Source organism: Melospiza melodia, chromosome 24, assembly GCF_035770615.1.
Source record: "Melospiza melodia melodia isolate bMelMel2 chromosome 24, bMelMel2.pri, whole genome shotgun sequence".
NCBI lineage: Eukaryota > Metazoa > Chordata > Aves > Passeriformes > Passerellidae > Melospiza > Melospiza melodia.
The window spans coordinates 3,095,714-3,106,059 of record NC_086217.1 but is presented as its reverse complement, the minus strand read 5'-3'; the positions used below and the strand labels follow the sequence as shown (position 1 = coordinate 3,106,059).

The 10,346-nt window shown below is 54.9% G+C and overlaps 2 protein-coding genes across 3 annotated transcripts; one reads left to right on the top strand and one right to left on the bottom strand.

Annotated features, from left to right (window-relative positions):
- The first annotated feature begins 1,645 nt into the window (after window positions 1-1,645).
- On the top strand, window positions 1,646-6,280 carry MIF4GD (MIF4G domain containing). 2 transcript variants are annotated; one of them, XM_063176008.1, is made up of 6 exons: window positions 1,646-1,728; window positions 3,618-3,754; window positions 3,903-4,012; window positions 4,305-4,460; window positions 5,112-5,204; window positions 5,327-6,280. In XM_063176008.1, the coding sequence occupies exons 2-6, from the start codon at window positions 3,673-3,675 to the stop codon at window positions 5,552-5,554; spliced, it is 669 nt and encodes a 222-aa protein (XP_063032078.1). In that variant the 5' UTR covers window positions 1,646-1,728; window positions 3,618-3,672; the 3' UTR covers window positions 5,555-6,280. The 2 variants fall into 2 exon arrangements, with proteins under 2 accessions (XP_063032078.1, XP_063032077.1); XM_063176007.1 differs by having other exon boundaries at window positions 5,085-5,204.
- A 172-nt stretch (window positions 6,281-6,452) lies between these two features.
- Window positions 6,453-10,284, bottom strand: MRPS7 (mitochondrial ribosomal protein S7). Its single transcript, XM_063176006.1, has 5 exons — window positions 10,229-10,284; window positions 9,484-9,675; window positions 9,120-9,183; window positions 8,046-8,213; window positions 6,453-7,178 (listed from the first exon to the last, which is right to left on the bottom strand). The coding sequence occupies exons 1-5, from the start codon at window positions 10,282-10,284 to the stop codon at window positions 6,957-6,959; spliced, it is 702 nt and encodes a 233-aa protein (XP_063032076.1). The 3' UTR covers window positions 6,453-6,956.
- Window positions 10,285-10,346: the final 62 nt, after the last annotated feature.

Sequence of the window (10,346 nt, the reverse complement as noted above, 5' to 3'; positions counted from 1 at the left end):
TATTTCTCAAGCTGCTCTGGCAAAACACATGCTGTTATGAGCTAAATCTCTAGAATTAGAGGAGCAGGAGATGAGAGAGATCTGTGGTCACCTTGTTCCCTGAGGTACTGGGACAGAAATGCTCTTGGAAGCTGCTGCTCCTGTTCAGTGTGAAGTGACTCAACATGGCAAATGCCTCACTGTGAGACTTGGCTGATTTTGGCCCTTGGGATTTCTTTCCAAGCTAATCCTATCACCAGGGATTTGCCTGCAGTTCACCTCACAAGCTGCTCAGCAGTTGCATTTGTTTTCTTCTTGTGCCTTTTACCATGAGAATTGTGTCCCAGTCGTTTGCAGCTCCACCACGCACTGAGCCAGCCTTGGACACACAAGATCTGTGAGGAACATGCTGATTCCTGCAGTGCTGGCTGCCTCACCAAGTTCCTAGGACAGCCCCACTCTCAGGATACTCATCCAGAGCTGCACAGCATCATTTTTGACAAGAAATTAATGTTTTACAGTCGGGACTGGAATATATGGTATTCAATTTGGATTTAAGTTTCTCTTGTGATGTAGAAACTGTAACAGTGGCATTTGGCTGTGTTGCCAGTGTGGATCTCTTGCAGCTGCTCTTTCCTGAAAGCATTTGGTACAACATGCACAGTGTGTGCCTACCTTTAAGACAAGGTACATTAAATATTTTGTTATGCAGTGGCTGGCTGCAGTTGATTTATTCCTTTCCTCTTTGTGCCTCTGCTGGACCCTGCAGGAACATCGTGGCCCTCCTGCTGCCTAAAAGAGAGAATAGTCAGGGCCCAGCCCATAGGGAAACAGGAGCCATTTGGATTTCCCATCACTGGCTTGTGGGTGCTCCTTAGCCATAGGCAGAACTGTACCCTCTCTGCTGGGCATCACCATTGAGAACTGCACCAAAAGGGATCAGCCAAGGGGGATTTTTGCAGTCCAGTCCCACTGCTGTGTCCTAGAGGGGCATTTGGAGCTGTGGTAGCCAGTCCTGAGCATCACACCCCCGGTGGAACAGTTCAGGCTTTGTTTGTATCCAGCCAGGCCATGCAGTGCTACAGAAAATATTCCTAAACTGTTCATTCTGTCTCTCTCAGCCATTCCCTGGTTTAGCAGCCTGTCTGCTCTGCAGTGAAGACTTCACCCCCTGTGGGGTCTTCCCTTATGAAATGGTTGAGATTTGAGAGAAAAAAACGTGAAGTGTGTTATACCACGCTCAGCTGTTGCTGCAGTGCGTTGGTTTACTGCCTCTCCTCTTTCCTGACTTTTTTCCTACTCATTTTTTTATACCATTGGGCTGCAGCCTGCCCTGGCCCGGAGGGAAGGGCGGAATTCACGCCGTTGTCACCTGTAGAGCGCCGGGACAGCCCCGCGGGGGACCGGGGCAGAGGGGTGAGTGCTGCCCGCGATCCCCCGGCGGGGCAGTCGGAAAAGCAGCGGCCGTGCCCGGGAGGGTGTGGGGGCAGCCGGCCGTGCCTGGGGCAGCCCGGTGTTTCCCGAGGAGCCGCCGGCCGTGCGCGGCGCTCAGCCCGCCGTGCCCCGACGCTCGCAGGCGGTGGCGCTGCCGCAGCTGCCGCCGCTCTCCCGCCCGGCCCGGCCCGGCCCGGCCCTCCCCCGGCTCGGGCGAGGAAATGACCTAAGAGGAAACCTGGGCCGTGCCGGGAGGGCGCGGGAGGTGCCGGCGATGTCCCGGCGGCCGGAGGACACAGCGGGGGCGGCCGGCAGGTCGGTGGGGCTGCGCCCGGCTCCCGTGCCCTGCCCGGGGCAGCGCGGGGGCTGCTTTCCCCGGGATCCGCCTCTTCCTCCGTCCGTGGCCCTTGGGCTTGTGCCAGCCGCGGGGCTGGAGCCACGGGAGGCGGCGGCGGGGGGTCCTGGGGCTCCGGTGGTCCAGCTGCCCCGGGCAAGAGGCGTCTCAAGGCTGGGGGTTCCGCTTGCGGCTCGGCGGGGATGGGATGGGGGTTCCGAGGGCTGGCAGAGCCCCTGGGGCAGACGCTATGGGGTGGCAGAGGAGACTCTGCTCTTCTCCCTCTCCTTGCAGTGGCCAGGACTTGTCCAGCCCATACTGCCAGGTGTGACTCTACAGGTCACAGGTACCCGTGTGATCCACCTGAGCTGGTGGATCACCGGCAGATTGCGGGTGCTGACCCCAGACGAGTCAGCCCCGGGACGGCTCGTCTAGCCGGGGCCAGTGGCAGAGGAGCAGTCGGTACCCACAGGTGCCCCATGTCACCCACTGCCACCAGCCCTTCCGATAAGGTGGTGCTGGCAGGAGGGTCTCTAGGGCAGGCGAGACCTGGCCGGCTCGGTGTTCGCACGCTGTGGTTTGCTCTGGCAGGGTTATTTGGCTCAGCCGCTCAAAGCAGCCGTGCCCATCCCAGGGAGCCGAGGAACGGCAGCTCCGGGAGAGGGGCCGGGCGCGGCACAGGCGCTGCCGGGCGGGCTCGGGCGCTTCTCGCTGTGCTCTCGCCGGGGTCCGGCTGCCTGGAGATGCTGCCGGTGGGACACGGGGCTGCTGGCGATCTCGGGCTGCTCCACTGGCAGTGCAGCGTGGCCTGAGTGCAGATACAGAGAGAGGACAGGTCGGCTAGGAAGGTGTTTGCCAACTAAGCATGGCACGGAGGGCACCCAGCTGCTTGTGAATCCACCAGGGAAAGAATCCCCAGTGCCAGTCCCAGGGGAGGCGAGAGCTTTGGCTGCAAGAGCAGCGTCGGCAGGCGGTCACCCCTATGGGGCTGCTCTCTGCTCTGAGTTGGTGTTGTGCTGTATGTGAGGGGACTGCCCACGGTACCTGTCCCATGCCCCTAAAGGCTCTTGGGCTTTGATCTTGGTAGGGACCTGTTTGCAGAGACGGGTGAGTAATGGCCGAGGAATTTCGACGAGCTGGCAAAACTCATTTGGCCGATTGCCTTCTCCTGTTTGTACTGCCGGTCTGGCCAGCCCTGCATTTCCATCTATCAGCTCCCGTGTGAATCAAAGCAAGCCCTTCCTCTCTGTGCCGTGCATACCCTCTTGCTGTCTTCACTGTATCATGAAGCAGAAGAAAATCAATCTAGAGACTACTTAGGAGCACTGCTGGTGCTGTAGAGCAGTGCTTGACTGCAGAGGGATGAGAGAGATGGGAGCTGTTGCTCTTGGGGATTTGCCTGCTGAGTTTGCTGTGTCGAGCTGGGAGCTGAGGAAGCCTGGCTGTGGTGCAGGAGAGGTGCTCTAGTGAGTGTGTGTTGGATGCTTTTGTACTGGCTTTGATTCTTCCCAGATTTTTGTATGAAAGCTGCTGAATTGGTGTTTAAAGGGCCCAAGGGAGCAGTGTGTGCCTTCCTGTGATACAACCACATATATTTTGGGTCTGCTTTGCCTGTAAAATGTTTCTCATATCAGAAAAATATGAAGGCTCTGAAGTTCTATTATCAGCTGGTAGGAGACAATGCTTTAAAAGATGTGGGAATGAGGATTTGCACAGATCTAGAGTTGGTGCCCTAATAAAAGAGGAGTTTCTTTGGAGTGGGGAGCTGTCAGGAAACAGCCTGTGCTTCAACACCACCTGGGATGTGCCAAATGGGAAATGGGTGAAGGTCTGCCTCTGTCCAACTAAGCTCTGTGTGCTCCTTCCCCAGGGACTGTCACTAGCTCATCCATTGCCCTGACTCTTGCCCTTGGAGGAAACCAGTCATGGGGGAAACGGGCAAAGAAGAGTACAAAATACAGTCCTTCGACTCCGAGACTCAGAAGCTGCTGAAAACAGCCCTCAAAGGTCAGCACGGCTTCTGCACCATTTAATGTGACTCTACTGGGCCCTGTGCAGACCTTGGTTGCTTTCCAGGGCTTGCTTTGAGCTGCTGCCTCAAAGCAATCAGGGGCCAAAGAGAGCTGGGTCCTAACAGCATTCCTCTTCTCTGCAGACCCCAGTAATGTGGACCTGGAGAAAGTGGCCAACATTATAGTGGACCAGTCCCTCAAAGACTCTGTGTTCAGCAAGGAGGCTGGGCGCATCTGCTACACCATCATCCAGGTGAGAGCTCGTGTCTGGACAGTCAAACACCTGGGATGTTGTGTGGCTTGTCCCTGGGCACGGCCAGGAAGGGCTTTGCCCCAGTCACGTGCTCTGACCCCTTGCCCATCTCTCCTGTCCTGCCACTTGCCCCATGCAGTGGCAGCAGAAGAGCAGTGGGCCAGCACAGGCAGCGAGTTGCAGCTTTTCTGTCTCTTTGGGAATCACAGAAGGGTCTCTGTGTGGTACTGCATTCCCCTGCCCCTCTGGCATCCCTGTTTCATCCCTCCATCCTGTTTTTGTGGGCTTATAGGCAGAGAGCAAACAAGTTGGCCAGAGCATCTTCCGGAGGAGCCTGCTGAACCGGCTGCAGCAGGAGTACAAGGACAGGGAGGAGCTGCGCACCCGCTCGCTCCAGGCCTGGATCTGCTACGTCACCTTCATCTGCAACATCTTTGACTACCTGAGGGTAAGGAGCTGGAGCAGCCAGCTGCTGCTGCCTGAAGTGCCAGGGGAGCCTGAGCATCCCAGGGTAACAGAGCAGGGGTGGTGGGTGGGTGTTGTACAGAGCCCCAGGGCCATGGCGGCCAGAGCTGGTTCTTAACACAAGGATGCTGACAGAGCTGGTGCTATCTAAGGGCTTGGAGAGGCAGAGGAAGTCTTCAGGAACAGTCACAGCTTCCTCATTTTGTACCTGGTGTTTGAAATCCCCTGATTTGCCTGATCCCAGATGTCCCAGACTGGACTGGTTCAGTTGCTGTGGGGTTTGCTGATGGAGTTTGGCTTCAGGCCTTTGTGCAGTGTGTGAACTTTGAATTCCTGCTTGGAGTAGATGTAAAAATGATGCAAGTACAGCTGCAGGCAGGAAAAATACTGTTGGAACAAGTGTATTTCCCATGACTACCTGCTTACATTTAAAAATAGATGGTTTTTACATCATTTGTTCAGCTCCTCTGGTTCCCAGAGACTCAAATATCTGATCTCTGATGAAAATCCCACTAACACAGCACAACTAAATCCTGCTTCCTTCTCCTTTGGAGAGCAGCAAGGGAATAACTATTTAAAACAGCTGCAGACTCCCTTCTGTCCCCAGGGTGACAATGCCCCACCCTCCTTGCAGGTGAACAACATGCCCATGATGGCTCTGGTGAACCCCGTGTACGACTGCCTGTTCCGGCTGGCACAGCCCGACAGCCTGCAGAAGGAGGAGGAGGTGAGTGCAGGGAGCTGCTCATGTGCCTCTTGTCCTGCCAAGGAGCTGCTAAAAGCACAGCCCAGGGGGTGCAGAGGAGCCTCCACTGCTTTGTGCTCAGCCATCTGCTCTTCCTTCTGAAGGTGGACTGCTTGGTCCTGCAGCTGCACCGCATCGGCGAGCAGCTGGAGAAGATGAATTCCCAGCGGATGGATGAGCTCTTCTCCCTGCTCCGAGATGGTTTCCTCCTGCAGGAGGGGCTCAGCTCCCTGTCCCAGCTCCTGCTGCTGGAGATCATCGAGTTCCGGGCTGCTGAGTGGAAGATGACGGACGCTGCCCAGAAATATTATTACAGCGAGGTGACAGATTAACCTCCCGAGGCAGAGGAGTCCCCAGCACCTTCACCAGCAAGCTTTGTACCAGTTTGGAATTTTTCACATTAATTTTCTAGCACTCCCTGTAAATAGCATTTATACTGGCTAGAGCCTCTCTGCACCTACTGTCAGATGCAGCTGATGCTGGTCTGACTTTGGAGGTTCAGAGCAGTGGGAAGGGCACACTTTACCCAGCAAGTTCTCCCACTGATTTTGTCTTAATATTGGGCTGCTGTCAGCAAAGGGCTAGGGAGGCTTGTAGTTCACACCAGCATTTTCTATGAGTGTTAAAGAAAGCACAGTTTAGGCTGAGACCATTTTGGTTCACCCCAAAGCCAGCAGAGCTGTGGAAGGCAGCAGGGAAATCTCCCAGCTCAGGTTACACCTGGTTCTCTGGGATGGGTCACAGATCACACCATGGCCTCACAAACAGCTCAACCAAGTGCTTTTGTTCCCAGACTCCTTCCAGCAGGCTGGCTGCACCTGCATGCACACCGCCTCTTCCACAGCCAGGATTACCTGCCACAGGGCAGCCTGCAACAGAAGAGGTCCCTGAGCACATGTAGGAACAGGTTTTATAGGTTTTATACAATAACTGTCACTTTTTTCCAGAATTTGCAAGTTTCAGCTACGGTATATTTCTTATAAGAGTGGGAGAGGAAGAAATGAAACAAAATAGTCTATTGAAGGATTTTTTTCTAATAAAAGTTTTCCACTAACATATGCCCTGCTTTCTCCCTGCACAGCTGCTGAGCTCTGAGCAACACTGAGGGGTTGCTCCTGACTGAAGCCCTAAGGCTGAGATAACTTTGTTTGCTACAGTCTAGGGCCTCAGGGCTTTTACACAACCAAAGGACCTGGAGAAACAAAGACAAAAGTCTGGAATCAGGAAACCTTTCCCATAAAACTGGTTTTATTTTGTCCACATTGCCATCAAATCTGTGCAGACCATGTTGCTGATGGCCAAAATCAAAAAGGGCCTTTTACTGCCTGTTGTACCAATCCCTGTGGAAAAGGATCCAACTCTGCTCTCAGCTCTGCAGCCAAAAAAATTGCTGATTTGAAGAGCAGAGAGACTTTCGGATTTCAGATCCCCAGGAAACAGGTAAGTGAAAGATGGTTTTGTTTGGCGTTGCTGTAAGAAAAACATCTAAGGCTTGTCTTCACAGGGAAGTGATGATGAACTAACTGGAGCAGCCCCACTGAGGCTGCTAACTCAGACTCCCCCTTCCCCCATCCAAACAAGCACAGAGAAAAAGAACCTCGTGGGGATCATGTGAGCTTTCCCTGGGTTAGAACAGAAGCTGCTGCAAGGGATATTGCCCCTTGCCCTGTCTCAGGCTGGCAGCCTGGGGCTCTGCTCTCCAGCCGTGGCAGCGTGTCCCACGCAGGGTCCCCCCTACCACCAGCGGAAGTGGGCGTAGGCCCGGTTGGCCTCTGCCATCTTGTGCAGGACGTGCTTCCTCTTGATGACTGGCCCCTCGTTGTTGAAGGCCTGGAGCAGCTCCTGGGAGAGCTTTTCTGGCATCAGTGTCCGGCGGTGCTTGTTCTCCCTGCACTCGGTGATCAGCCACTTCATGGCCAGGAAGCGCCTCCGATTGTCCGTCAGCGGGACGGGCACCTGGGAGAGGGTTCAAGGTGGCAGAGTCAGCACCTGCTCCTCCCCAGCAGCCACACTGCACCAGCTGCCCCTGCAGGGGCTCACCGTGCTGCTCTGTGCAGCCAGACCTGCTCCCCACAGCTGAGCCCTGCCACTTCTCCTGCTCTGTCCATAGGAACTGGCCACTGCTACTGAAATGGAAACTCTGGCCTGTCTGGGAGCTGGGTCCAGGCTGGTTTGAGTCAGCAGAGGTGGGAAATGGTGGCCCCATCTCTGCACTGAATACAGAGAAATCACAGAATCACAGCATGGTTTGGGTTGGAAGGGACCTTAAAGATCCAAATGCCCCCACATCTCACCTCTCCTTCAGGCCCCAAGGGTTGCAGAGCCCATACTCAGAGACAGATTCTGCTCATGTTTTAAGTATCCCACTGGATCTAGGTGACCCATTTTGCCATGCTGACCTGCCCCAGGGGTTTGGGACCTCTCCCCAAGCAATGTGGTGCAGTGGAAAGGATGGGACTGGTAGTCCAAAGACTACTAATTCTTTTGCTGCTGATCTCTGTCTCTTTGGAAAATAGTTGCTGTGTGTTTCTCCTCACATCTAGTCAGAGAACCTGAGACTAGTCAGAGACTGCTGCTGATTAATGGTTGGACTTGATTGACCTTAGAAGTCTTTTCCAACCTTAAGTGATTCTGTCACAGGGGAAGCACAATACTAGAGGTGGGGATCCTGATTTTGGACAGTTTCTAGGTGCTGTTTTGTTCCAGATTGCAAAGTGGCTCTTTCCAAGGAGAGATAATCTTGAGCTGTTGGGGTGGAAACCAGTTCATTTGCCTCCCTAGCTAACTGCCTCACAACCAGATGTGCTCCCAGCCCCCTTTCACCTGGTAGGTTTTGCCTCCTCTGGTGATGTTGCTGAGCCCGATGATGGGCTGGCAGTTCTTGAGAGCCTGGTGGAAAATGACGTAGGGGTTGCATTCAATTGTCTCCTTCTCATTTTCTGGAGCTTTGTGGTACTTCTCCAGCTGCTTCCTTTTAATGGCCTCCAGAGTCTTGGAAGAAAGGCAAGAAACAAGACATACAAGGTAGATGGATTCTCCCACTCCATGAGGGAGCCAGAAGTGCTCCCATTACAGGCACCCCATTTTCACCTGAGCAGCTGGTCCACCAGCCCCAGAGGCAAAAGACCCACTGGGAATTCTTTAACTCAAGTTTTACTTCACCCTCTTCCAGCTCCTCAGTCTCTTTTATCAGTCTCTGCATTTCGGGTGAGGGGGATGAGCAGCACAAACCTGGGCCAGGAGCCCGGGAAGGGCAGGGACAAAGTGGAGCCAGGAGTGGGGAGGGGTCCGTGCACTGAGCATCCAACCTGCACAGCCTCCCCTCCAGAGCCTGTGTGCTTTTCTGTAACCAGCAATCAGCACTTAACTGGAAACACTTGGGCAAAATGTTTCCATTTCAAGGGAGTTCAGGGGTGGAAGAGACCAGATGGGGAGAGCAGTTAATACCAGGGGCTGTGGGTCAGAGCAGGCTCAAAGCTGTGCCATTGTAGGTGACACATCTGTGGGACTTCAAGGGCAAGTCATACAGAGGGTAAGGCATGACAGAGAGCTGCAAAGATCTTTAGAGAAAATGATGCTTTTTAAGGGTTTTCCCTGTGTTTATGCACTGCAAAAGAACACAGGGATACTGAAGGATGGAAAGACAAGGTTCTCCATGAAGCTGTCCCCTGCTGGTCTGTGAGCTAAGGAGGCTGGGGCAATGGACATTTTATCAAACAAATCATGGTTTATCAGAGGAATCATGCTGCAAGCAACGTGTGGCAGAGCAAAACACATCAGGACCACAGAGATGGACCACCTGAGTTCTGGTAATCCCCAATTCCAGTGGGTTTGACATCCCAGCCTTCCATTTTGTCTAGTTTCAACACAACATTGAGAAGACACCTGAGTTCTTACCTGAGACATGAGGTTTCTGGCCAGCACTTTATTTCCACTCTTCATCATCATATTGGTGAATTTACTGTAAACACAAAGTCAGATAGGATCCATATGAATTCTGATTTTATCATGCACAGAAATAAGCCCCCTCACCCCCATCCCTCTGTGTTGTTCCCGTGGTTAAGTGTGGGTGCTGCCAGATCTGCTGCAATTATCTCTAATCACAGCATAACAATGGACTCATTGATGGGATAAGAGTAACCCAGAACACAGGGATTGTGCTGTAACAAAAGGCAATGTGAAGCCAGCAGGTGGAGGCAGAAGAGGGCAGCACAGCTGCCAGGCATTTTTGGAGAGAGGAGGAGCCGCTGCTTTCTCTGACCTGATCATGGGGTCGCTGAACACGGAACTGGACACACTGGGAGGAGCAGCTTTGATGGGTCGAACAGCCTTAAGCTCCATTTGTTCCCTTTCCTCCTCCGTCAGCTCCTCTAAAGGTTTCTGATGCGATTCCTTTTTCACTTCTGGCTCCAGGTAGCTGGGGTTGTAGCGGCTCCATCTCACGGGCATTATCCTGCAAGGAGCAAGAGAGGCGGGGCTGTGACCCAGGGCACATGCTGTGGGGACAGGGATGCAGGCAGATGTGGACAGATGTGAACACGCCTCAGAAGGAGTGCTAGACGTGAGAGGCATCCCGTGGCAGTGGGGCGAGCAGCTCGGTGCGGGTTCTGTCCCTTCTGTCACCGTTCCTGTGCCAGGCACTGGAAGGGCCGCGCAGGGCCGGGGCCGTCACCGTCCCCGGAGCTGCTCAGGAGGCGTCTGCCCCTGGCGCTGGGCGATCACCCTGGATTAGGTGATCCCTAATGATGATGCCATTAGGGATTAGAATGGCAATGCTGCCTGCACTAGATGACCTTCAAGGTCCGACCCTCCAGCCTTGCCAGTTCTGTGCCTGTGTGACCCGGCAAAACAGGCGGGCGGCCCGGCCGCGTGCTGCCGGCGCGGCGCACACCCTCCCCTCACCCCCGGTGCGCTCCCGGCGAGCCGCCCGCAGCCTCCTCGCGCGCTGCCCGTGTTCCCGCGGTGGGGAGCGGCCCCCGGGGCGCCCCGGCCCCGTCCCCGCTCACCGGGGCAGCCACGCCCGCAGCCGCCGGCCCAGCCCCGCCGCGCTGGGCGCCGCCATCTTCCCTGCGCGCGCCGCCGCGCGGGGCGGGGCCACTGTGGATGGGGGCGGAGTCACCGCTG

What these genes read in the sequence shown, in the direction of transcription:
- MIF4GD (XM_063176007.1), top strand. Translation starts at nt 3,673, where the DNA reads ATGGGGGAAACGGGCAAAGAAGAGTACAAAATACAGTCCTTCGACTCC. An exon ending in GCTGAAAACAGCCCTCAAAG is followed by an intron (nt 3,755 to 3,902) that starts GTCAGCACGGCT and finishes TCTTCTCTGCAG; the next exon opens with ACCCCAGTAATGTGGACCTG. An exon ending in ACATCTTTGACTACCTGAGG is followed by an intron (nt 4,461 to 5,084) that starts GTAAGGAGCTGG and finishes TTCTGTCCCCAG; the next exon opens with GGTGACAATGCCCCACCCTC.
- MRPS7 (XM_063176006.1), bottom strand. Translation starts at nt 10,284, where the DNA reads ATGGCGGCGCCCAGCGCGGCGGGGCTGGGCCGGCGGCTGCGGGCGTGG. An exon ending in TTCAGCGACCCCATGATCAG is followed by an intron (nt 9,184 to 9,483) that starts GTCAGAGAAAGC and finishes TTGTGTTTACAG; the next exon opens with TAAATTCACCAATATGATGA. An exon ending in CCAGAAACCTCATGTCTCAG is followed by an intron (nt 8,214 to 9,119) that starts GTAAGAACTCAG and finishes CTTTCTTCCAAG; the next exon opens with ACTCTGGAGGCCATTAAAAG.